Source organism: Sminthopsis crassicaudata, chromosome 6, assembly GCF_048593235.1.
Source record: "Sminthopsis crassicaudata isolate SCR6 chromosome 6, ASM4859323v1, whole genome shotgun sequence".
Classification (NCBI taxonomy): Eukaryota; Metazoa; Chordata; class Mammalia; order Dasyuromorphia; family Dasyuridae; genus Sminthopsis; species Sminthopsis crassicaudata.
In genome coordinates, this window is record NC_133622.1 from 203,780,444 (window position 1) to 203,807,143 (window position 26,700).

A 26,700-nucleotide genomic window follows, 5' to 3' on the forward strand; every position below is an offset into this window, starting at 1 on the left:
ATTGTAGGAAAGATGGAGAACATCTAGGGAAGAGCAACCTAAGAGTGAGGGTGCTAGAAAGTATCTCATAGAAAGACCATTTGGGATCATCTGGAATCCACAATGGATAGAGCATCGGCCCTGTAGTCAGGAGGATCTGAGTTCAAATCCAACTTCAGACACTTAAACTTCCTAAATGTATAATCCTGGGCAAGTCACTTAACCCCAAATGAGAAAGAAAAGAAAAGGAAAAAGAAAAGGAAAGAAAGAGAAAGGAAGACAGAAAGACAGAAAGGAAGAAAAAGAAAGACAGAAAGGAAGGAAGAAAGAAAGAAAGACAGAAAGGAAGGAAGGAAGGAAGGAAGGAAGGAAGGAAGGAAGGAAGGAAGGAAGGAAGGAAGGAAGGAAGGAAGGAAGGAAGGAAGGAAGGAAGGAAGGAAGGAAGGAAGGAAGAAAGGAAGGAAGGAAAGACAGATAAAGGAGCTGAATAATTAGAACTGTCCAGAAATGTGATAAAGCATATACAATTCTCTGTAAGTTTTAAAGCATTATAGGAATATCAGCTATTCCTTTCATTAGTGAGTTCCCAGCCAATGGATATGTTTAAGTAGAGGCTTGATTCACCTTACAGAGATACAGCAAAAATAATTTTTTAACTGGATGGGAGGCTGGACTAAAAAACCTCTAAGGTCTCTTTCAGCTCTGAGATTCTAAGATGTGATGGTACCTAGCCTTGTATCTTGACAATTTTGCAACAGAAAGATCATATTTATTCCTTTACCTATCTTCATAAAAAGACATCCTTTGGAATTTTACCATCAACAAAAGTGTATTTTCATCTTAGTAGAAAAATATTATGTGTTTGCTTTCTTTTCACAAATAGCATCCATTATGAACAATGATCAACATTACATTTCCAGTTTTTCAAAAATATCAGGACCCTGAAAGGCAGTGTTAAAAATCTTAAATTTGTCTTGACAAAGAGCCAGCAAGTTCTCATTACTGGGTACATGTATCAAACTTGAAGGCACACATTAAAATTATGAGTAATAAATAATGATGACAACACTTTCTTTCATCTAACAGATATAAAGTACTTCTGAAGCCCTATAAATACCAAAAAGTAGAAGTGAACACAATTTTCCTCTAAACACAGATGTGGTCAATCAGTAATGGGCCCATCAAGACCCACTAATATTGACTAAAATTGTGTGGAAGACCACAAATTTTTGGAAAATTGCTCCTCTAGCTAAAAACTAACTGTTGGGGCTGAAGAAGGAAGAGAATTTTGTTAGATATATTACTCCTCTACATAATTTTTAATCTGATGAATTCCATAATTCCTCTATTAATAATGCAATTCAAGGAAAACCTGGATATGTTTATTTATGTTAGGAGAGATATTTCAAATGCATAATAAAAAACAATCAAAATTAATCAAAGGTGTTGGAAAATTCTGCCAAATGATTTCAATTTCTTCCTAATATGTTAAAAAACAAAAAACAAAAAACAAAAAAAAACAAAACAGGAACACTATAGCTGAGAAACCAGCACATGTCCAGAAAGGATATGCTTTCTCCCTTGATCTGTCCCTTCCCAATGAGGCAGCATCTTAGCATAAGGAATGCAGAATGGAACCAAATGTTAATAGGGGAAATGACTAGATCTGTGCCTATCCTTGGGATAGGGAGAGATATCCCTTCCTATTTCTTTGAGCTCTACCCCAAAATCACACAGGTCAATCAGGTTCCTTCTAGCTGACAGTCTTAAAGACCCACACATAGCCCCTTTACTAGGGCATCCTCTGCCTAAATATTGTCCTAACAGGAAAATCATTCAATAAACATTTATGAAGTGCCTCCTATGATCAAGATTCTGAGGGAGACACCAAAATAAATAAGGAAGGGTCCTTGCCCTCAAGGAGCAAACACATGTAAGTTAATTGGACGGACCAAAAGCAAATGTTCCTCAATCTGTTTATTCTGTTACCAAAATATCACTTTGTTCAACACAGGCATGTTCACCTTCAGAAAATTTGATCTATAAAAATCCTAACTTAGAATATATATATATATATATATATATATATATATATATATATATATATATATATATATATATATATATATACATATATATACATGTGTACATATTTATGAACATATATGCATATGTATGGAGATATACACATACATATATATTATATATGGAATACCTTTTTTATAAAAGATTCTCCACAGAGTTCTTTTAAATGATGAGATTTCCTAATGCTTTTCAAACATGATTCCATTTACAGCACATTTGATTCACATAAGCAAATTTTTTATAACTGATCAAAGTGCATAATGTGAGGTTTACCTATCTAGGACACAAACAACAGGCACTAACTACCCAGTATTACCTTCACCCCATGGAACTGCATCCATAATTCAAGCACTGAAAACAAAACAAGGCAGAAGGGAACACACCTCTGTCCCTCTTCTCTTCAGTCTCAGTTGAGACAGGGAGCAGAACTTCCACAGGTCCAGACCCTCTATTTGCTGACACCAAAGACTGCAAGGTCTGCAGGCATTAGAAGAATCCTAGTAGTTCCCGATGGCTGCACCAGCTTTTCCATTTATAGACATACTCAGATAAAATGGGATAGAATCTTAACAAGTACAGGGTCAACTCCCTGTAAGGAAAACAACAAACAAAACTGATATGTTTCTTAAAAAAAAAAAAAATTCACTGTGACTGATAATGAACGTCTATCTGCATCCTGGATAGTGCAGTAGAAATCTGTGGAAGAGGAGAAGCTTACGGACATAACCAATGAGTGTGAGCACAAACCAGCCTTTTAAAATGAACTCTGATAGCAATCTTCTACCAAACTCTGAAACACAAATGCAGAAGAGATCTATAAATAGCAGAACAAATATAATGACTAGTCTGCAGCCTCTCACTTCTGTATCATTTCCTGCCAATGATCCTTTCTGATGCATACTACTTTTTATGAAATTATTCCATTTTGAGGTTTTGTTTGCAATGTTCATTAGAGCAGTAAACATCATAACATATAAGAGCTGAAAGGATCTTTAGAGATTATCTGGTCCAACTCTCTTGTTCTATAAAAGAAGAAACAGGCCCTGAAATCACACAGCTAGCTAGTGGCAGAGAAAAGATTAGAATTTACGTTAACTTATTCCCAACTTAGAGTTTTTTCCCCCAATACACCCAAACATTGCTTACAAAAGATTTAGAAATTTGACAGAAGAGTAAAGATAACCAAATTATACCATCCCTATTTGCTGATAATAAGATGGTTTACTTTTAAAATACTAAGGAATTAGCAAAGATACTCATTAATAATTCATACTTCAGCAAAGTTCTAAACTATAAAATAAACCCACAAAAATCAATAGCATTTCTATACGATAAAATCTAAAAGGGAATGATAGGGAAATCTCCCTTAAAATAACAACAAAATATATAAAATATTTGAGGATTCATCTACCAAAACACACAAAATATTATATGGATTCAATTACAAAGTATTCTTTTTTTTTAATAGTTTTTATTTACCAGATATATGCATAGGTAATTTTGCAACATTGACAATTGCCAAACATTTTGTTCTACTTTTTCCCCTCCTCCCCACCCGGATGGCAGGTTGACCAATACATGTTAAATATGTTAAAGTATAAATTAAGCACAATATATGTATACATGTCCAAACAGTTGTTTTGCTATACAAAAAGAATCGGACTTTGAAATAGTATACAATTATCCTGTGAAGGAAATCCAAAATGCAGGTGGACAAAATTAGAGAGATTGGGAATTCTATGTAGTAGTTCATAGTCATCTCCCAGAGTTCTTTTGCTGGGTACAAAGTATTCTTAAAGAAATAAAGAACAATTCAAATAACTAGAGAAATATTTGGTGCTGATGGCTGAGTTATGGAGACATATTAAAAATGTCATTATTGCCAAAGTTAATTTACAGTTTTAATACTATACCAATCAAATTATCAAGAGGGATACTTTGATAAAAATAAAAATAAAATTCATTTGGAAAAACAAAAGAATACCAAAGGAAATAATCAAAAAGGGTAGGAATGAACGAGGAATAACAATTCCAGTTTTCAAATTATATTATATAGAAGCATCCAGCAAAAGCATTTGATATTGGTTTAAAAAAAAAAAAAAAGAAAAAGAAAGGAAAAGCAATGGAACAAAATAGACAAGGGAGAACCAGAACCATTAGAACTCAATCCAGTATTCAATAAACTGCCAAACATAAATTATTTAAGAAAAAACTCCCTATTGGGGGGGGGGAAGACTTCTGGGAAAATTAGAGAAAACAGAATGGCCAAATTTTGGTTTATGCCAATACCATCAGCCATATTCCATAATAAATTAAAAAAATAATTCCAAGACCTTAATACTATAGATTGTAGCATAAAAAATTAGAAATGTATTACATACTTTTTACAACTATGAGTTATGTATTCTTTTTTTTGTTTGTTTTTTGCTGAGGCAAATGGGGTTAAATGACTTGCCCAGAGTCACACAGCTAGGAAGTGTTAAGTGTCTGAAGCCGGATTTTGAACTCAGGTCTTCCTGACTTCAGGGCTGACACTCTATCCACGAGGGCATCTAGCTGCCCCCGTGATGTATTCTTTAAGAAAAAAAAAAAAAAACTGCCTAGTAAGTTACAAAAGATAAAGGAGTTAATTTTTATTTCTTTTTGATAATTTGCTTAAAATTGAAAAGCTGTGATACAAAAATTAAAAAAAAAAAAAGAGGTTAAGATGGGAAGTAAGCCATCCTGTCTTCTCTAGCAGACTGCTCTCTCTAACATCCCTACTTTCTCACCATATTCAATCACTTGTCTATTAACTTCTTTAAAAGACTATTTACAAACATGCTTAAGTCTCTCTAATCAGCAAAACCTCTCACTTGATTAATCAGCAATTCTCCTGGTTGTTGTTGTATGACTCTTTGAGACTCCATTTTGAGATTTTCTAGGCAAAGACACTGGAATATCAGTTTACAAATGAGGAAACTGAGGCAAACAGGATGAAGTGATTTTCCCAGGGTTATACAGCTAGTCAGTATCTGAGTCTTGCTCTTGCCAAGCCCATGTTCTATTGGCTGTCCGATCTAGCTGCCCCAGTTATTCTAGGAGGGGTCCTCATTACCTAATGCCTGCACTCCAGCCTCAGCTCAGTCTTCTGCCTTTAGGGTATCCTCACACAAAACCATTCTCCACTCAGCTGTCCAATTGATCTTTCTAAAATGTATGTCCAACCCCATCACGCTCTCATTTAATAAAATCCAGTAGCTTCCTATCCCATCCAGCATCAAAATGATTCAAAGTCTTTTATGTCCTGGCTCCTTCCTACTTTTCCAGTCTTCTTACTCCTTACTTTACTCCACTCTATGTGCAATACATTTCATTGACATAAGGTGCCTTTCTGTTCCTCAGAGAAAATGCCTCCAAGTCCCTATTTTGCAGCCCTGTTTTATACCAAGAGAAATGACATTTGCATTGGAAATTACTAACCGGGAGTTGATACCCAAGATAAATAAGGTGATAGTAAGTGAACACCTAGATGCCCCCAATGAATTGAAGTAACCTGGCCTAGAAGAACCACTTCCTTGTGTCCTGGAAAAACTGGCAGATGTTATTACTGAGCCACTTGGGTGATATTTGATAAATCATGGAAAACAGAACAGATGTCACAAGCTTTGAGAAGAGCAAATGTCCAAACTTTCACATTAAAAAAAAGGGAAGAAAACAGAGCCCACAAGCAATAGATCAGTGAGCTTAATTTCAATTTCTGGAAAAAAAAAAATCTAGAAGGGATCAATAAAGAGCTGCCAGATGAATATTTAAAAGGGGCAGCAAAGACATGTGCTATCAGACAAAACTCATTTCCTTTTTTGACAGGAAGAAGAAAATTCTGTAATGATAATTTGCCAAGATTTCAGCAAAGCTTTTATAAAGTAGTTCATGCTTTTTTTTTTTTTTTTTTTTTTTTTTTTTTGGTTAGAGAAAAGTAGAGAAATGTGTACTGCATATAGTAGATGGACTCAGCATTAGATGGTCAGTTCAGTAAAAATTAGGAGATCTCCAGGAATCTGAACATGGACTTGCTCTGTTTGACATTTTTATATTTAGTGACTTGGAAAAAAGCAGAAACAGCATGTTAATCAGATTTGCAGAGCACACAAAAGTAAGGCAGAGAGCTAACATACCGAATAACAGAGTTAGGATCTAAAAAGATCCTGACATGTACAGAGCATGTGGCTGAACCCAAACCATACAACTCAATAGCGATAAATGTAAAGTCTTACATGTGGAAATCAAAATAAATTTAACAAGTACTAGTTAAGGAAGGCAATCTAAGACAGCAGTTCTTAAAAAAACATCTAGGGATTCTAGTGGACTGCTGTAAAGCATGTAATGAATCAGCAGTGTAATATGGTAGCCCAAAATGCTATATTAATCAGTCTCAAAAAACATTTAATAAATATCTACTATGAGGTCAAAGCATAATATTTATTAATTATCTACCATGAGAAAGACTGTGCTAAGCAATGGAGATACAAAGAAAGGAAAAAAAAAATCCTTATTGACAAGGAGTTCCCAGTCTAATGAAAGAGATAATATGCATACAACTATATACAAAAAAAGTTATATACAGGATAAATTGGACTGAGACAGGCTTATTGCTTAGCACTCTTTTTTTTTTTTTTTTTTTTTCTTTCTGAAGCAATTAGGATTAAGTGACTTGCCCAGGGTCACACACCCAGGAAGTTTTAAGTGTCTGAGGCCACATTTGAACTCAAGTCCTCCTGACTTCAGGACTGCTGCACTACATCACCTAGCTGCCCCTGCTTTTATAGGATTTTTACAGGACACTCTCTTATATTTATCATCTGTTACCTAACCTTCCTTTCATATTCTGACATGTCACTTTTCTGCACAAAAATCTTCAATGGTTTCCTACTACTTCCAAGAAAAATTTTTAAAAAAACCAACAAAAAAACCCCAAAAACTTTGGCATTTAAGGCCATCCACAAATAGGTGCCATCCTGTCTTTTTGAGATGGTTTCATATTACTTCTTGTAAGGTGCCCTGTGTTCTTGGCATGCTGGTCTGCTTGCTATATTGCTCATCCCTGTGCGCCTTTGCCTGTCCTCTGAGTCCAGAATGTTGTTCTCCTTCCTCACCTTTGCCATTTGGAACCTTCAGCTCCTACAAGGTTCTCTCCTTCCTCCAGAAGTTCTTTCCTGATCATCCAATTGTCAACATTCTTACTATAAAAATCACCTATTATTTACTTTGAATAGATGCTGCATTTACTTATCTATACTTTGTAACCTTAATAGAATGTAAGCTACTTGAGGGCATCTTTATTTTGCTATCAAAATATCATTTGGTTTTAAGAAAATATAAACTACAAAGATCCTAACCTAGGGGAAAAATATGTTTTAGGAACAGTTTTTTTTTTTCTTTTCTTTTTTGCAAAAGGGTTCCCAAAGCGCTCTTTAAGTAGAAAAACTCCTTAATACATTTAGAATTTTATTCCATCTTTATCCCATTTGATCCACACATGTAACTTGCATAATTCCCTTTTTCTTATTTTTCTTCATTTAAATGAGCTACTGCTTTAAAAAGAGATGAAAGAAGTCTATACTTTATTCTCACTAGGAGAGACAAGCAGTAGAATTAAAGGAAACAGTTAACTGCTGTCTCCTTTTCCTCTATTTCCCTCTTTCCCTCTTTTGTTACTACAATGGAGAAATGGGGCTTTCTGGCCTTCTCCTCTCAATGCACACTGTGAAACTTCAACGCAGATGGTACATTGTTCACAAACTGAAGCTACAGCAGTTCCCAGATCAACTGGACCAATGAATGTAAACGCTGAATCGAAACCTGAAAAAAAAATAAAACCTAAATTCGAGCATTTTTAATCACTTGCAAATAATCCCCCTCCATCTCTTACATGCACAAAAACATTAATTTCAGTACAAATTATTGTCTTACTCTAGATGAGTCATAGAACAGAACTGAAAATTTAACATACAGGACTGAAAATTGCAAAGGTTAATAAAGATTGCCAAAGATGATGCTGAACTATGACCCAAATGTTCACCTAGTTATTCCTCATTTAATGCTTTATTATTCTTTTACAATTTTAATTCGGTTAAATAAACATGTTTCAAGTGCCTTTTCAGTGCCAGGCATTGTCTGAGGTATAGTAAGCCTATATACAAAGATGAAGCCAACATTTTTCATCCTCATTTCATTATCTTCATCCAAAAACCTAGAAATGTTTTGTGATTGAAAATGGGCAATTTCATGCCATTCTTTTTTGGTAGAATCATTTTAGACCCTTCTTAGAATAAAGCACAACTATCTTTGCCCAGCTTGTCATATGTCTATAAATCTCCTCCCAAAGTCACAGATATTCCCCATTTTAAAATGAAAATAGTTCAGTACTTATTTCAATGGAATGTGTGATCTCATCAACAATACAGATCAAAATCCCTTCAGCCCTGACTTTCCTGTGAGATTCTCATCTATGCCATGGTTAATCTGAGGGGGGGAGAGAGGGACGGTGAAGGGAGGGTATACTCAATGTCTTGATCCACTTTACTTTAGTGTATGTAACAGTTAAAACAAGAAACTGAACTTTGACAAACCCTTACTTCCAACACATGATCAGCTTATGTTTTTTGTGGTTATATCTGTCACCGATTTAGTCTATAATAATATAATATATATATGTATATATATATATATTATATCCATAATATAATATATATATATGTATATATATATTATATCCATAATATAATATATATATAATATAATAATAATCTTTAATACCTTCTCCTGTGCAATTCCTTATTTGAAATATATTGCAGTCTGAATATGTCCACTGTAAGCTACGACATTTGCCCTTCAATTTTAATTCTTTGGATACTTAGCTCTATAGCGTCACAAGAACAATAGTGTGAAAATATCTGGGAGAATCTGGGAAAATGTTCCTTTTAATCTGATTAATCTCTTTATAATTATACCCAAGCTGAAAAGAAAAAGATTCCTATTTCTGACAGAATTTCCACATTTATTTCTTGTATTTTGTTACTATTGATGCTTTCTACCAGAAGACCTGTTAATCTTATTTCCTTGAAAGGCTACCAAGAACAAATATATTTTATTGTCTTTCTGTATCTCTTCAATCCAAAACAAAACAAAATCCTAAACTAACAGCTTCATAAAGCAAGAAAAAAAAAAGCTATCAGATGTCTCAGCCCATGAGTCAGATGATTTTTTTAATATGTTCTTATGAAAAATCTGTATGTATATATGTAAATAGTCTTTGAAAACTTCTCCAAATGCTGTTTCACTAAGAATTACTGAATCAGGGGCTAAATTTCTGAGGCTATCCCTATTGTCATTGCTTTGAAAAGATCACACATTCTTGTTCTGAATAAAAAGCCCACTGCTGCCCCCTTGAAAAATAAAGGCGATAAAACTTTTCTAAATCATAGAAAGCTGTAAAGCAAGAAAAACAAACAGAAAACAACTTTTGAACTTGAAAGAAATCGTTCATATTTGAAGACGACTTACAGAAGCCAACTTAATAATCAGTTCAATTTGACAAGCATTTATCACATACCTATCACATACAACATACTTGTGGTGGGGATTCAGATAGAATGCTACATTTATCATAAGTCTCTTCAAAATTCCAAAAGACAAGAATGAGAAATTTCAGAGTGGAAAATATAATCTTTCCTCGAATAATTTCTCTTCTAATGTCTTGGGAAAAGATTTGAAAAATCAGAAATATGCATATTCATCTAACCCATACTAGCATTGGCCATAGGATCCTCAGAACAAGGCTCCTCTGTGCTGTAGAAGTAATCTCAAGGGAGAGAGTATTTTTTCCACTACTGTCAGCTTGAGCTTCCATCTAATATATTTCTCCAGAATCACTTACCAGTCAATTCCTTATATCATTTAACCAGTTAATATCTAGAAGCTATTACAAAAAATATAGCAAGATCCAAATTACAAAAAGTCCCTCCTAAGTAGAGTACTGTCTCCCCTCTCCCCCTAAGCGCCTGAAGAGAATGAGCTCAAGTTTAAAATGACAACTACATTCTTACTAGCGAAAAGTTCTCACTCCTGAGCATCCAGTCCATGGAGTAGTCATTACCTTAATTAAAGGACAAGGCTGCTGGGCCAATCCACTTCAGGCTGCTGTGAGCAGGTCATTCTGCAGAGACAGCTTTTCCTTGGTCTCAACTATCAGCAAAGTCAGCTACATATTCTAGTTCCTGGTCTTCTGGTGGCTCTTTCAGCCTTCTGAAAACCATAAGATCACAGCTTATTAATTTTATCTCCTAAATTCATTCACATATGAGCAGGAAAGAATGAAAGTCAACAGAGACAGATAAAAGAATAATATCATACCCTCACAGGGACTGGGCAAGAGAGGACCCGAGGTCTCTCCCCAACCAAGCAGTCCAGTACAGTTTGTCCTTCTCACTCAAAAGCCTCCAGGGAGAGACAATGGGTGAGTTCCTCTATTGAAACTTCTAGCTCAGCAACCAATGAAGAGACTTTTTTTTTTTTCACTACAGAGAAAGCACACAGAAAATAATCACACAATCATGGGGTCATCCCTTAGATGTCATCATATGTTTCCAGAAGCAGGTTCGTAGGCATGTGCAAGCCTTAACCCCCATCAGTCAGTGACCTATTAAATAAGGATATCTTAGATATTCTACTTACAGTGTTAGTGTTGCTTGTCAAATTTCTTTCAGTTAATAGAAAGTCACTAAATCTGTTTACTATGGGCAGAAGACTGTGGTATATACAAAGAAGTATAACATAGTCTCTAATAATTTAGAATTTTAGTTTAATTGGGGGAAAAAGACATAGATTGATGTGATAGTCACATACATTTCCCATTTTTAAAGGAAAATATTTTAGTACTTATATTAATGAATCTGTGATCTCATTGACATAAGTACTCCTTCCAACAATACAGATCAAAACTCCTCCATCTCTGCCTAGTCTGTGAGATTTTTACCAACTCTTCTAGTAAATCTGTGCAGGGGGAATAGCTTGTTTAGAGTGAAAGTATGATGCTATTCTTCAACTATGTCTGTTGACTTTTTTTCTGTCTGAATGAATTTAGGAGAAAAATTCCATGTTTAACATGAAAATTTAACTATAGCAAAAACAAGAGATGTCACAAGGCACATATGCATAAAATGAGAAATAAAATAACTGCTATAAAGTAAGAAGGGAGGAGTGCTAAGGGTCAGGAAAGACTTCCTGAAGAGAGAGCAGGTGAATTGGGTCTTGAAGAATAGAGATTTTGGATAAGTGAAGAGGACACAGGAGAATATTCTAAGCTGGAAGATTAATGTAAGTAAAGAATATAGAAATAATGAGTATGACTTGCAAGCTAACATTCTAGTGCTCTGCCTTTCTCATAAAAATTACCCAAAGCAATGGAAAAGAAAGTGCTTTCAAAGAGATAAATTATTTAAAAACAAAAGGAATCATTAGCAACATAGAGCTGTGGATACATAGTTGACCTCATAGTAAAGAAGACCTGGATTCAGTTCTCCTCTGAGGTGGTCAGTCACACTGCCTGTGTGATCCTAAGCAACATCCTTAATCTTTCTACTCTCTAAATTGGATATCCACATATTATTGCTCTGTAAGAAATGACCAGCAGGATGATTTCAAAGAGACTTGGAGAGACTTACATCAACTGATGCTGAGTGAAATGAGCAGAACCAGAAGATCACTGTACACTTCAACAACAATACTGTATGAGGATGTATTCGGATGGAAGTGGAAATCTTCAACATAGAGAAGAGCTCATCCAATTCCAATTGATCAATGATGGACAGAATCAGCTACATCCAGAAAAGGAACACTGGGAAATGAGTGTAAACTGTGAGCATTTTTTGTTTTTCTCCCCAGATTATTTTTACCTTCCGAATCCAATTCTTCCTGTGCAACAACAAAATTCGGTTCTGCACATTTATATTGTACCAAGCATATACTATAAGATATTTAATATGTATGGGAATCCCTGCCATCTGGGGAGGGCCCTGGTGGAGGGAAGGAAGGGAAAATTGGGAACAGAAGGAGTGCAAGGGATAATGTAAAAATTACCTATGCATATGTACTGTCAAAAAATGTATAATTATAAAATTAACAAATAAAGATTGGATATCCACAGTTAGGGGGAATTTCCTTTCTGGGAGCTCCTTACATCACTGAAAATAACAAATCTGGTTTAAAAGAAAAAACCCACCATGGGCAAATCTTGCCCTCAGTATCTTCATCTGTAAAATGACATAACATATGCATACTCTGCCTCCTAGAGTTATAAGGAAAGCACTTTATAAACTTTAGAATTCTAAAGAAATGGGAGCTGTTGTTAATATGTGCTGAGAATATTGGCCTTTGAAGTCAAGTCATAGTAGTGGATGTCAATTTGTCACCCACTTAGCAAATGAACAGAATGAACATTACCGAAACTATTCACAATAAACGTATGAAGAATTTGTAAAGTCAATGGGTTTTAATGATAATTGGTCAGAGAAGCATCAATGCTTGACCTTTAATTTGCTCATGATAGGCATGTCTTTGGAAGTTTCAAATACTTCCCCATTTTTCTACAGAAAGTGACGTTTTCACCACACACAGCGCAGGGAAAGAGCCTTCACTGTATGTGAAATGAAGTCAGTACTTAACTCTGCCAACAGATGGGATCCTGAGATCCTTTCTGAATCCCAGACAGCAGGGATCTCGCCCTGTAGTGCCTAGTTTTAAAATGAGCAAATACCCTTTATAGCCCTTAATGTATCTGTCATGTGCCAGCTGTTATCCATAAGATGAGGGCGGTGCTTGTGCCTCCTAAGTTGCAGTGTTATGAGGGAAGGGCTTGGTAAGCCTTAAATAACGGATAATAGCCTGCTTGTCTCCCCTACCCAAGTATCAGTTCCTGGAGAGCGGGTGTTTCATTACCTTTCACTGGCATAAGGAGTTCCCCACTAAGGAAAACTCTTTCTAGCAGTGCGGGCGGCAGGGCCTTGGAAGGTTTATCTTAGAAAGGGGCGAGAGCAGAGTGTGGCAGTGTCAAAAGTGGGGCTTGGACTCCAGCTGTCCTGGTCCAGACAAGTCTTCTACCCACTCCAACTGGGGCAGCTAATGAACGCTTGCTGACCGCCTGGGTCTAGTGCTCCTAGTGCCCGGAGCACCTGGGTTCAAATTCCAATTCCGCCATTTACCATTTGGTGCAACAGTGGAAAGAGACAGACTTGAGTTTATTCCTGCCTCAGACACTAACCCGGACAGGTCACTTGACCTGGGTTTGCCTCAGTGTCCCCATCTGTAAAATGGGGATCACAGCAACATCACCACCTCCTCAGGGTGGCTGTGAGGATCGGACAGCAGCTGTCAAGTGCTTAGTGCAGCGCCTGCCACGTGGTCAAATGAAAGGTATCTGTTATTGCGAGGCCCTTCGCCATGTAACTTCTGCTGTGCTCCGCCGGGGGACTGGGACGGTGGGACTGAAGGTGCTATCTGAATCTACGGTTCTAGGATCTCCGGTCAGGCTGTTCTGACAGAGACCACGTTCGGAAAGTGACGGCTTAAACTCTGCTAATACTTTCACCCCCCTCCACCACTGGGAGAGATGACTCCAGCGCTTTATTTACTCGCGAGGCTCCATTAATTCCCATTTTAGGGCCGGTGTCCCCGGCGTCGGGGGAGCGCGGCGGGCGCGCATTCTCGGGCCAGCACCACAGGGCGGCGGTCTCTGGTCGGGAAGGGCCCGGAGCTTCCTCTGGTCCAGGCCCTTCCTTCTGCAATGAAGGAAAAGGGCCGGACGGAGTTCGCCCTCGTGACACCGCCCCTCCGGCTCCGAGACCCGAGGGTGGCCGCAGGGCCCGCGCGTAGGTTCCTCAGTCTTTAATAAGGGCCCAGGGCGGGGCGACATAAACGGAGAAACCACGGAGAATCCCTTCTGGGGCGGGGTCATCCAGGCGCTAGGCTCAGCTCCACCCTCAGCTCCGCCCTGTTCCGCTGAGGAGGCGGAAGAGAGGCAACCGCAACCCTGAGGTACGACCCCTTCTCAGAATGCATGCGCGTAGCTCCTCCCTCCCTTCGCTCCGCCCCCTTCAGCGGAAGTGACGTCTGCTCTAACTTCCCTCCTCTTTGCTCTTCTCGCGACACTTGCGGCGCAGCTTCCTTTTCTCTTTTGAGGCGGCTTGCGATATGGTAGGTGACTCTGGCGGGGTCTCCGAGCCGGGGGTAGCATGGCCTGGCTGGACCAGCCCGGGCCTCCGGGCCTCCTGGCGGGTGGGATGACAGGGCGCTGGGCCTGTACTCCTCTTTCTTTCTCCTCTCCCTCCTCGCGGGGTCTCTGGGGCAAGGTCCGGGCGCGGCCACGCGGCTCGGAGGCCTTAGGGAGGCGGCGTGGGCCTGAGCCCAGGCCGCAACCCGGAGCATACGGGGCCTTTCCGTGACTCCACGCTCCGACTCTTTACTCCCGCAGCCTTCCAGACTAAGGAAGACGCGGAAGCTCCGCGGGCACGTTAGCCACGGCCACGGGCGCATCGGTGAGTGACGGGCGGGGGGGGGGGCCCACGCGGCGGGCGGGGAGCTCGGGCCTGGATGTGGGCGCTTACACCCGGACTCCCTCCCTCCCTCAGGCAAGCACCGCAAGCACCCCGGAGGCCGCGGCAATGCTGGAGGCCTGCACCACCATCGGATCAACTTCGACAAATAGTAAGAGTTGGTCTGGCGGGGGCTCCCGGGGTGAAAACTGACTCCGGCGGTTACCGTTTATAGAGCCCTCACTGCGGGAGCGAACAGGGGCGGGCACTAACAGCCCCAAACCACCAACTGTGATCCATACCCAGTATTCATCGCTGACTGCATTAGAGTCCTAGGCTAAACTTGTGGGCCTCAAGCACGTGTGATGCTGACAGGAAAAAGTTTTCGTAATATGGGACATTCGCTAAAACCGAGACTTAGAGTCACATCTAGGCATCTCCTGTTGTCGTGGTGTGCTAAAGTACTCGAAAAGTAACTGCTAACTCTATTCACTGGCTGGTCACGTCATGATCCACTCAGTCACCGGGTTAGGAATATGCACAGACTTGAACGCTCTGCTAGGCAGGGTACTTGGTTAAGATGGAGGGGGCTTAGTGGTGTGTGCAGCTCCTCCGGGATGATCGATAACAAGACCCTTCCTATCTCTGAATTCTAATGTTCCTCTCTTTGAAATGGGGTTGGACTAGAGTCTTTTAAAGAACCTTCCTTGTTTATCTTGTAAAAACCTTCATTTTGAATTGTATCCCATAAAATGAGGCTGTCCTTCCTGGATAGACTTTGGCTGTTGGGAATGGGCAGCTGACCCTAGACCTGACATTAAATGATTCTGGTTTCTTTTCATCAGTCATCCAGGTTACTTCGGGAAAGTGGGTATGAGGCATTACCACTTGAAGAAGAACCAGAGCTACTGCCCAACTGTCAACCTTGATAAACTGTGGACATTGGTCAGTGAGCAGACCAGGATTAATGCTGCCAAAAGCAAGGAGGGGCTTGCCCCTATCATTGATGTTGTTCGGTCGGTAAGTGAGCTAAACTTTGATGTTGCCCATCTGTTTCCTCAGACTTGAAGTTTTTAATCTGGAAAAGGAATCCTAAAGTAGGAGATAAAGAAACATTTCATTTAATCTTTCCATATAACCTGTGGAAAATTTGTTTGCTGGGCAAGTTGTCCGTTTTACCCACACAGCAGTCCTTCTTTGTCTGTTGACCCGAGACTAGAGTCACATCCTGACAATAACTGTTGTCTTGGTGTGCTAGAGTCCTCGGAGAAAATCTTCCTGACCTTTATTCACTGACTTTGGCATCTCATGCCACAGTCAGTCACCGGGTCAGTGACATTGTTTTGGGTTTACTTGAAAGACTTAGTGGAACTATGTAACCCCCCCAAAAAATTGGTTCTACTCTTGGATGCCAGTAAATCTTTTTATTATTATAAGCAAACTAGAGAATTAAATAGTTACGTTTTTCTTCTCCACTTTCTAGGGTTACTACAAAGTCCTAGGAAAAGGAAAGCTCCCCAAGCAGCCAGTGATCGTGAAGGCAAAGTTCTTCAGCAGAAGAGCAGAAGAAAAAATTAAGGGTGTTGGTGGAGCTTGTGTTCTGGTGGCCTAAAAATGCAATGTTACCAAATAAAATATGTCTTTATTAAACATCCTAGACTTTGTCACATTGAGGTGTTCAAATTTGGATGTATATGGGTTGGGAGGTGGTAAAACATTTGTTGGACATGGTTGCTCACTGTCAAAAAAGATGGCTTCTAAGGTTCCAGGTATGGATAATCAAAAGATTTCAAATTAGCTTCATGCTTATACTATATGAATGTGGAATGATTTTTTAGTAAAGCACAATAGAAAGTGCTTATGTGCCTGGATCCGGAGCTATAAAGACTATGGTGATCCCCTTTGTCTATAATCTATGAATCAATTAACTATTACTTGGTTATTGTCTCCCTGTCAAGAATGGGGTATGTTTTCAACAGTGTATGTTTAATCCTTTGGTCTATTAACTCAGACCTGAAGGAACACTGGCATAGATGATCTCTAGAGATCCTTTTCCTTAAGAGGAAGAATGAATACAGACACTGGAGATAACATTCCCTGCCTTCAAATTTGCCCTTTTTTTCCTTTTATTTTAACAGTATTTTTCCAAGTACATGCAAAATGTTCAACATTGATCTTTGCAAAACCTCATGTTACAGATTTTTCTCCCTTTCCTCCCCCTCAGACAGCATCCAATCTGATGAAGGTTACACATGTGCAATTTTTCTAAACATTTTCCATATTATATGCAAAATCGGGCCTGGGGGGGGGAGGTGAAAATACTGTGCTGTGATCTACCTTCAGTCTCCCTAGTCCTCTGGATACAGATGGCTCTTATATCCCAAGTTTTATTGGAATTGACTTGAATCAACTCATTGATGAAAAGAGCCAAGTCATCAACATCAAAATTAAAACTTCCAAGGGCGGAAGTATGAGCTGAAATAAATGGCAAAACATCTCAAGGTAACTTTAGAAAGGAAGGATTCCCCGAGCGACAAATAAGGGCAAGCATTCCAGGAAGCAGGGTGAGGTACACCTCTCAAGACAGCAGTTAAGGGGCAAGAGTCATTCCAGTAGCCACCAGTGCAAAAATGGGTCTGAACCTTGAGTATGAGTGACTAGGGAAGGAAAGCAAAACCAGGTAAGGACCAGGCTATAAACTTAATCTGGCCATTTACAATTGATTCTAGTGCTAATTAATTGGTAAATGGGTGGGCTGGGGGATGGGAGTGCCCAGTAATAACATTGTACTATAATAGACTTAAGTCTTAGCCATACAATGATCCAGGACAATTCCAAAAGACAAATAATGGAAAATAAGCTGTCCATATCCAGAGAAAGATCTAAGGAGTCTCTGGATGCAGATTCAAAGCATAGTTTTACATTTTTCATTTCTCATTTTTCATTTTCTCATTCATAACATGACTAATGTGGAAATGTTTAATCAGTCAAAAGAGACTTGAAGATAGACCTGTTAGAAACTAATGCAATAATTCACAGTAATGGAGAGTATGAAATAGGCTGGTGGGTAGTGACTAGAAGTATATTAGTCTCTGGGATGACCAGAGAAATTGGGGAGATACCTGAAAGTTTACAGGTAATTTGAAAAGTGTGAACTGGAATTCAGTAAAGTCTAGGACATATAGACCTAGCAACTGTGTACAGAATGGTAATACCTAAACATCTACAGAGTGAGGTTTATTAAGCACTTAAATTCATTTGCTTTCAGTAACCTCTGGTGAAGAGACAGCTAAATGACTTGGACTGTGACCAGTAAATATGAGGTAAGATTTAAACTGAATCTTCATGACTCCAGATTTCTTCTGTACCACTTCGCTGCCACAGAGATGTATGCAAGGAATCAGCAGCAATCCCTGATCTCAGATACTGTGGAGTTGATTGAGAAAAAGCCATTAGGGGCAGCTAGGTGGCACAGGGAATAGAGCACCAGCCCTAAAGTCAAGAAGATCAGAGTTCAAATCTGTCCTCAGACACTTCCTAGCTGTGTGACCCTGGGCAAGTCACTTAAGCCCAGCCTCAGGAAAAAAAAAGAAAAAGCCATTAGATCAGGCAGGTGGGAGATATCTGGGTTTATTTCCTAATTGATAACTGTGGGGAAAGAAGTTTTCTGATGAGATCAGAAGCCAGATTGAGAGGATTTGGAAGGCAATTAGAGGCACCAATTCCTGACAGTTTTTTTTTTTTTATATGCAGGTGGTTTAGTGGGGAACAGGATGTATATAGCTTAAGTTATAGGGTATGATAACTTAAAAAAAACAAAACAAAAAAACACCTCACTAGACAGAAGTTAAGGGGGAGCAGTGCCTGGAAGATTGTCATTTGTTTTTAACTCCAGTCACACTAGAAAAAGATGGGAAGCATTGCATTTCCGAGAAGGAAAAAAAAACCGTGCTTACGTTATACTAGAGATTTAAAAACAATGATATGGGCGGGCAGGGAAAAGTTTTTAAAAATATGAGACACACGTGAACAGGAGTTCCTTCATAGGTCCGATTAAAGAGCCGATGAAGGTACCTGCCATTTCAAAAGTCAGGTTCTCGTCTGCGAGGCTCCTAGAATAATTTCAGCGCAAAGCTGAGGGGAAAAAAGGCGAGGGGAAGCGCAGTATTAAACTCAGCACCGCTCTGCGTCACCTGGACCGATGGGGAAGGGGTGAGGGAGGGGGGCGGCACCGCAGCAACAGCCGGAGACCCGCCGGCCCCAGGGCCCGGACAAAGCGCAGCTCGGCCCGCATCACGTGGTGTCGCGTAGCTAAAAGAGCAGAAGCAAGTGGCTTTTATTTTATGTATTTAAGAATTCGCTTCTGCACCAACATCGGACGAGTTGGGACAACTAGTGCAGGCCGGGAGCGAAGCTGCAGCAGCGTTGCCGTAGGACCGCGGAAGGAGGCAGCGGAGGCCACGCCTGCTTTATGGTCCAGTGATAAAGACGAGAGAAGAGCAGAGCCGCGACTCCGTCCCCAGGGGCTACTTCCGCTCAGTCCGGCACCGCCCCTATGTCCTCGGAATTCCGATAGGCTTTTCGCGCTGGCCCCTCCCAGAGCAAACATGGTTGGCTTCCCCCCGGGACGGAAGCGGAAATGGCGTTGAGTGGTCCTCCCCCCATTTTGCAGTCCAGTCCGCCCTTTGGAATGTAGGAGGGGTGCGTCCTTAGAGAGGCGCCGACGGGCTCCTGTGACTGTAGCCATCCAGTTCCGGGCGCAGCGAACGACGCCGACTTTGCTCCGGAGCCGGCGCCTCCCTCCCCTCAGAGGGCGTGACCCGGAGTCCAAACCCTAGAGCCGGGTCCCCCAGTTCGCCTGCCCCACACGTCGCCGCCGGCTTTCGGGAGAGACTGGGGCGGGACTAGAAAAGCCTGACAGACCTGGGTCGGAACCCTGCCCCGACTAGGCGAGTCATTTAGAGAGTGACCCTGAGCAAGTCTGGTTCCCTGGGTTGGCCTCAGTTTCCTCATCTGTAAAATGGGGAGAATAATAGCCCCCTAGCTCCCGGGATTGTCTGTAAAGCTCTTTGCAAACCTCAAACATAAATGCTGATATTTTAATCACTACGTCACCTCCCTGTCCCCCACCCCCACCACATGTGCTGGAATGCGATATAATCAGACCCGCCCCTCCCCCCAAAAAGTGCCTGCTTTGTGCCAGGCAGCAAGCCTGGCGAGGCTAAAACAGCCCCCGCCCTCGAGAAGCTTGCAGACTGCCACGGGCCGCTCTTCCCTCTGCTCCCCCCTCCCTGGGCACCTTGGCCGGCCGTCCTCCGCCTCCTCAGCTAACCTCTCACCTTCTACCGCGGGTCTTCCCAGCCCCCTTCCAGCGGTCAGTCCGCGCCTGGCCCAGAGGGGGAGGCGCTTAATAAAGGCTTCCTAACCTGCAAAGGCCCGGCCCTTTTAGAGAAGGGCCCAGAAGGTGCAGAGACGCCGCCTCTCCTTCCCAGCTGAGAAGCCGTGGCTGGCCCCTCAATCCCCGGAACTCCGAGCACCGGCGGGAGAAGGCCGTGCCTCAGCGGTGCATCGTAGCCAGGCGTGAAGCTCGAACGTGGGCAGGCCTGAGCTGCCCTCAGCCCGCCCGGCCTGGCTGCTCCTCCTGAAAAACCCGCCTCTGCCTCTCCATCCCGGGCACCGGCCTAGTTCTCCAACAAGAAGCGCCCGCCTCCTCTCCCCCTCAGCCCTCCGCCACCCTCCGACCTCCTCATTCACCGAGACTGCTCAGGAGTTACAAGTTCTCCTAACCCTCCTCCGTGACCTCTCTCCTCTGGATTTCTGGGGTCCCACTCTCCCGATTCTCCTCCTCTGGGAAGCCCCGGAGAGGGGCAGCAGTCAGAACGTGTACAACATTTACCAGTTACTTGTGAGGGCGCAGTTCATGGTGCCCCAAAACATTACGGTAGTAACATCAAAGGTCATGGGTCACATCACAGCTATAATAACAATAATGAAAGTTTCAAATGTTGGGAAGTCACCAAAATGGGGCAGAGACGTGAGCACGTGCTTACACAGGGCCGCCACAAACCTTCTAAAAACCCGCGCTATCTGGGAAGTGTGATAACCTGCTCGTATCCAAGGAATCAAGAACTGGAAGAAGCTTAAAATACTTCTGGTCCAACTTTTACTTAAAATCAAAGTGGGCCAAAGAGAAAGGGACCTGCCGGGCGGCTTCCGCTCCCCCCCCCTTCCTTTTGTGTGCCTGACCTGGGGTTGGGTGGTGACTTCCGGAGGGCGGGAGCGGCACGGGGGCACTTAGGGAACGTTCGCTGACAGGACTGACTCTCCAAACAGCGGCCCGTCCGCTAGTGTATTCACAGCCTACTTCAACTCTCCATCGGGGTTCATGAAGACACGCGCAGCCTTTATCTTTCTGAACTTTTTTAATACACACATATCCAAGAGTAAAGCGCATGACTGACTCCCGGGGAAAGAGAAGCTGAGGGAGTTCGGGGGAGGAGCGAGGATGGTCCGGACCAGGATCACCCATTAAGGGGCCAAGGACTGTGGAGTGTCCGGCCATCCCGGCAAACCGGAAGTTCTTCTGCTCGGGAGAGCTCCTCCTTTTGCAGGAGAGGTGGAGATTACTCACAAATCAGAGTGGGAAGAGAGAGGACGTCTCTTCAGGAGCTTCCCACGCCCACGTGGCAGGGCTTTCGAGCATTCTGAGACCCGGGACCTGCCTGGCCCATTATCCCATGGAATGTCAAGGAATGAAGTCTGGCAGAGACACAGCACGTGCCCCCCCCCCCCAAATGCCCACTGAGGGCCTGCCAGAAGGTGCCTGCTCTTCCCCGCCTCTCCGCCCTTTTAGAAAGAAGCACAGGCCAGATCTGGCACCCTAACTTTCCAATTCCCTCCTGCCAGGAGGCTGAAGCTGGGAGGCAGAGCCATGCTGGTGGGTGTGACAGTACCAGCGTGGGGGCGCTGAGCCGATCAGACCTCGTTACGTTAGACTCCGCCTCCTGCTTTCTAAACTGCTGGGCAGGGGCGATGCTGCGGCGGATTTCCTAATTTTGAATCCTTCCGCCGAACCATTTCCTTCTGCTAAAGGGGACAAAGGCACGACTGATGGTCCGAGGGAAGGGGAGCCAGGGTGGGAGCGCAGCCTTGAAAGCCCGGGTACTGACCTGCGGCCCTCCCCCCCAAACCCTTGCGGCCAGCTGGGAGCTGCCCACCCGGCCCTCGCGCGATTCTTCGGAGAATCCCTCCGTCCCCAGGAGAGAAACGCCTGCAGTTAGAACGGGTTGCGGCGGCTGAGCACCGGCGTGTAGCGCTTGCTTAGGGCCCGCTGGCTCTGAGGTACTTAAGCTCCTTCACCTTTTGGAGACAACTCCTGCGCCGCATCGTTCAGAGGCCTCGGAACGGGGCGGCCCCGGCCGGCTCACAGAGGGGAGATTCCCCCACCCAGCTTGTCAGCCGCGTCAGACCCTACCTGGTTCCCCTGGGTGGTGGCCTAACCGACCATGTAGGGAGGCTCTTTCCTGGGAGAAAACGTCTTCATGTTCCCTGCAGGAAAGCTCTCCCCTTTGCTCTATGAGGCGGGTAGCACCTCCAAACCACGGGTAGGTTGGAGACTGCGCGAGCCTCAATGGGCCCCGGGCCGAAGTTATTAGGCGGAAAGGGTAAACCTATGAACAGTGAAATGGCCGTCTGCCAAGGCCACTAACGGCCTGCCCATAAGCCTTTCTCCGAGATGCTTAGAGAGGATTTCTGTAGATGAAGGGATGACTTCTCAACCCCTTCTAACACTGAAATCCTATGATTCTGAAGGGGCAGCTCACATCGTTGTGCCTGTATCTGCCACCCAAAAAGACTCTTCTTCCTGAAGACTTCTAGGCCGAGGGTGCCAAGGGCTTACTGTCTGGTCTGGGTGGGAGGCGCAGTGTAAAGGGTGCGGCCGACCTCGCAACACCTTTGTCTGAGGGCTGGCGTTTTTTCCCCAGGTGATACCCAAGTCCCGCCCCCGAGGGAAGGAGACACGCAGAGCCCGGGACCCAGACAACTGTACACATTTATTGGGAACACCCGTACACTGCAGAGAATGAATGCGCTGTACCAAGCTGCCACTGCTGCTGGCCAGCCGGTGCCGGCAGTCGGACTGCGGAGAGGTGGGGGCTCCCACCGCTCACTGGTCGCCATTTGGAATGCAGGGGACACGAGGGTGAGCATCTAGGAGCCGAGTACCTTGCTGCACATGCGGCCTGGCTGGCCTGGGTATTTCCAAATGAGAGAGAGAAAACTAGAGAAAAATAGAAACTCTGAAAGATAAAAACCAGTCCTCTTGCACCAATGGAATGGCTTCCCTGCCCTCCGGAGCCTCAGGCGTCCAAATCCCTCTGCCCCAGTTCTGGGCCAGGGACAGACTCCTCCGAGGGAAGGGTCAGTGGTTCGGCTGAGACAGTCAGTTGCACATAAGTGGCCAATCGTCGGCATCAAGCAAAATCTGGTCCATGCTATGGCCCGGTCTTCCCGGGAATATACAAATATTTAACACCGTCCTCCTTGCTCCTGACAGAACCAGCTCCTAAAGCTTGCGGCAGATTATTTACAAACACACATCCTGGGACATCCTGCGCACGGATGGGCTCGGCAGCTGTGGGGGAGGAGGCAGGAACTCTGGGCCAGCAGCTGGGGAGGGAGAGCCCATCTTGGCTGCCCCTCACTCTGGAGACACCAGGCTCTCTGCTCAATCTGATAAACAGTCTCCTGGCCGTGAGAGGGCTTAATTCTTCTTGTGAAGGAACTTCATTTTGTTGCCTAGAGATCAAAGAGAGAGGGAAAGCCCGAGATGTTCATAGAACAGCCAGCACCAGCTCTCTGCTAAAGACTCCTCCTTGCTGGCTGCTTTTCCACACGTCGCAGGTCGGGGACGGGACACAGGCGCGACAGACCCACCCTCCGGGCTGGCGGCGTGTGTCTCAGCTGCACACACCAAGGACTCCAGCTCGCCCGTGAGAACTACGGCTGTCTCCCCACAGAAGCGTCTCCCCCGGGGAAGTCACCACGGGATATGGATACTTTGGAAGATTCTGCCCAGGTCACCTCCATGCCCTGCCCTCTGCCCTGTGTCCACCTTGCCAGCACGAGGCAGGCCCCAGGCCCGTTGTGAAGGAAGGAGTCACTCACCCAGGCCTCGAAGAAACTTATTCATCCCACTCTGCTCTGTATCGGGGAGTTCTTCCAAATACTGCTCCACTCGCTGCTCAAACAGGCCTGGGAAGAGGAGGGGGACGGACAGCAATCACCAGAGGGGAGGGGGAGACGGAAGGAGACCTCGGCGCAGAGGCCCCGGTAACAGGGATTCCCGAGTCTCAGCGCTAACGCTGTAGGAACAACCTATCAGAACATCCGAATCTGGAATGAGGGTCCGGCTGCGGCCTTGTCGTGCTGTGGGCAAGTCCCTGCCCACCCGGGCCCAGAGGACAATGAAATAACAGCAGCGACAACAAAAACGACGATGAAAACTGCAGGACTGATACAATAACTGTAAAGCACTCAGCACAGTGCCCGGCACTCTGTGGAAACGTTCGCTACGATTTACATTTAAGGTTTGCAAAGAACCTGGCTCATGTGGGTAAAATGCAAGGTCTCATTGCAAGGTCAGCCACGGCCTCGTTTGGTCTTTTTCATGACGACTCTCTCGAGGCAAGGCCCACTTGGCAGATGTGGGAATGGAGGCTCAGACTGAATATATGTTTGATATATATGAAATTAGCTCCTTTTTTGTTTGCATGCTTTTCCTCATATGGAGCCGGAGGTCAGCCCTTTGCACCTGCCCTGGGCCTGCTCTTTTGGGCAGAAGGAACAAGTCTAAAGGTAGGTCAGCAGGCCCACGGCTACCAAAAGAATGACCCCTGTCCCATTCTACTACATTCTCCTTCAGCTTCCCAGTACAAGGGGAAGGAGCCATTGCAGTCATGCCTTGGGGATGGAGACGCACCTGGAAATCAGGAGCAAGTCCCCTCTCAGTTTTCCTACCAGGTGCTGCCCCACTCGATTCCCAGCCCGCCTCGTCCTTTCAGAAGAAGAGGGAAAGTCAAGAAAGTCCGATCTTTGCCCAACTCAGACATCCTAGAGGTTCCCCAACATGAGGCCCTGTAGGTGTCCCAGCCTCAACTCCAGCCCCAGCCTCCCCTTCTTACCTTTGGCCCGACACTTTCTCAGCTCTCTGTCCTGGATGAAGCCAGCGAACATCTGGGATTCCATGAAAACCTCCAGGAAGCGGCGGATGCTCTTAGAGGCCACAGACTTCCGGAAGGCCTCCCTCTGGAAGGCTCTTTCTCCCTTCTCATTCTGAGTTAGGAACAGAGAGTAGTGCCCGATGGTCTCCACAAAAAAACGAATAAACACTTCAGACACCAGCCCATTAAGGGTATTACACTCTAGAAGGGACAGGGAAGAAGAAGAAAAAAAAAGAAAGCGATAATTGTTGGAGAGACTCTGAGAAGACAGGTCCACTAAGGCCTTGTCTGTAGAACTAGAAATTGGTAACCATTCTGGAAAGTAAGGCCAAAAAATTAATTAAACTATATCTATATCTATCTCACATTGGACCCAGCATTACCACAACTGAGTATCTATCCCAAAGGGTGAAGAGAGACTGAGCAAATCCACTTAGACACTACAAGAATGTAATGGAAATATATCTACAATAAGGACTTAAATCTAATTAATAGGATGAAAAATCATTAAGTTCAGAAGACGAATTGGTGGAGCATGCTTCCCACATCCTGGCAGAGAGACAAAGGATGAGGGGCCCAGAGGGGCCACCCATGTTCAAACAATAGCAATGTAAGAATTTATTTTGCCAGACTATATTTATTTATTACAAGGAAGGACTTGTTTGTTTGTTTTTTCTGAGGCTGGGGTTAAGTGACTTGCCCAGGGTCACACAGCTAGGAAGTGTTGAGTGTCTGAGACCAGATTTGAACTCGGGCCCTCCTGACTTCAGGGCTGGTGCTCTATCCACTGAGGCACCCAGCTGCCCCCAAGAAAGGACTTTTATTTGAGGGGAGAAAAGAAAGGATAGAGAAGGAAGGAAGGGGTAAAAGAAGTGAGGGAAGGAGAAAGGAAGGGAGAGAGGGAGAGAGATCAATGAAAACATTAAAAAGTATGCAAGAGAGAGGAGGAAATATAAGGAGAGACATGAACAAACTGAATAATGTTGGAATGATCATTTTTACTATGTAGATTTTTTTTTTAAAGCCCTCCATATTGGAGACTCAAGATTCACATAGAGAATTCTCTTTTTGTGTTCTTTGTGTACTGAAATGTCAATGTGTGTTCCATTTGTTCATGTCTCTGAGAAATTACCAAGATCTCCCTCCTTCCCTGAGACTTGAGGGGAGCTGGCTTTGGGGTATTCCAGTCTGAAGGGAGGGACCTAGGAAGCAGGTTTTCTATTTTTTTCTATTAGGCTTAGCCCAAAGCAAGCCATAGAGGGTAATTTTTAAGGGTAAAGAGCCCTTCTCTACCCTTTGACCTTAAGCCCTGATAATTACACCACAACCCAGACCACTTAGTCCTTGTCTTACCATCATCAGAGTCACTGTCAGAGTCCTGGGAGATCAGTTCATTCTTTCTCTCCAGAGCCTGCTCCAGAGCTGCTTGTAACTTCCTCGGCAATAGTGTGTCCTCATCGTCCATCTGCAAGAATGAATTAAGAAAGGATGCTAGGCTTTGTGGCCAGAACACGATCCCAGATGCCCCCCAGATAGGGGAGACCCAGTTTTTTCTTCCTTTCCTCTTTATTTTCCAGCTCTGGGTTTAGAGAACTAGAAGTTGGACTCCTAGGGGACCTGAGATTGATAAAGAAATCTAAATTCCAATAGTGTAAGTGACATGGCCAAGATCACCAAGTTAATAAGTGACAGAGGAAGGGCTAGAACCTAGGATTTTGTGATTGCTTGTCCACCAAACTGCCTTTCTTCTCAGAGGATGTCTGCTGGAGAAGAAAGGGGGCTTTCTTCCACTGCCAGTAATGGAACCCCATAACACAGAGAATTAAAAAGTATAGACCCAAATC

At 43.5% G+C, this 26,700-nt stretch overlaps 3 protein-coding genes and 2 non-coding genes across 6 annotated transcripts in view; 3 read left to right on the plus strand and 2 right to left on the minus strand.

Annotated features, from left to right (window-relative positions):
- TRIM66 (tripartite motif containing 66) overlaps positions 1 to 2,723 on the minus strand; it is a 106,295-nt gene extending 103,572 nt beyond the window's left edge. For both annotated transcript variants that reach the window (XM_074272571.1, XM_074272572.1), the window contains exon 1: positions 2,448 to 2,723. The gene's annotated coding sequence lies outside the window, so the exon portion shown is untranslated. The remainder of the gene's footprint in view (positions 1 to 2,447) is intronic.
- Positions 2,724 to 14,208: 11,485 nt separating this feature from the next.
- On the plus strand, positions 14,209 to 16,290 carry RPL27A (ribosomal protein L27a). The gene is made up of 5 exons (XM_074274500.1): positions 14,209 to 14,295; positions 14,573 to 14,636; positions 14,730 to 14,805; positions 15,479 to 15,653; positions 16,117 to 16,290. The coding sequence occupies exons 1-5, from the start codon at positions 14,293 to 14,295 to the stop codon at positions 16,243 to 16,245; spliced, it is 447 nt and encodes a 148-aa protein (XP_074130601.1). The 5' UTR covers positions 14,209 to 14,292; the 3' UTR covers positions 16,246 to 16,290.
- On the plus strand, positions 15,043 to 15,173 carry LOC141548095 (small nucleolar RNA SNORA3/SNORA45 family). Its single transcript, XR_012483799.1, has one exon. It is a non-coding gene; the product is annotated as a small nucleolar RNA SNORA3/SNORA45 family (small nucleolar RNA).
- LOC141548094 (small nucleolar RNA SNORA3/SNORA45 family) lies at positions 15,842 to 15,974 on the plus strand. Its single transcript, XR_012483798.1, has one exon. It is a non-coding gene; the product is annotated as a small nucleolar RNA SNORA3/SNORA45 family (small nucleolar RNA).
- A 6,378-nt stretch (positions 16,291 to 22,668) lies between the features above and the next one.
- DENND2B (DENN domain containing 2B) overlaps positions 22,669 to 26,700 on the minus strand; it is a 136,857-nt gene continuing 132,825 nt past the window's right edge. Inside the window, 4 exon segments of the mRNA XM_074274498.1 lie at positions 22,669 to 23,432; positions 23,802 to 23,888; positions 24,818 to 25,057; positions 26,210 to 26,321. Of these exon segments, the coding sequence (XP_074130599.1) occupies positions 23,398 to 23,432; positions 23,802 to 23,888; positions 24,818 to 25,057; positions 26,210 to 26,321 (474 nt within the window). The 3' untranslated portion in view covers positions 22,669 to 23,397.

Coding starts and splice junctions, on each gene's coding strand:
- RPL27A (XM_074274500.1), top strand. Junction 14,637..14,729: donor CCACGGCCACGGGCGCATCG/GTGAGTGACGGG, acceptor TCCCTCCCTCAG/GCAAGCACCGCAAGCACCCC. Junction 15,654..16,116: donor TCATTGATGTTGTTCGGTCG/GTAAGTGAGCTA, acceptor TCCACTTTCTAG/GGTTACTACAAAGTCCTAGG.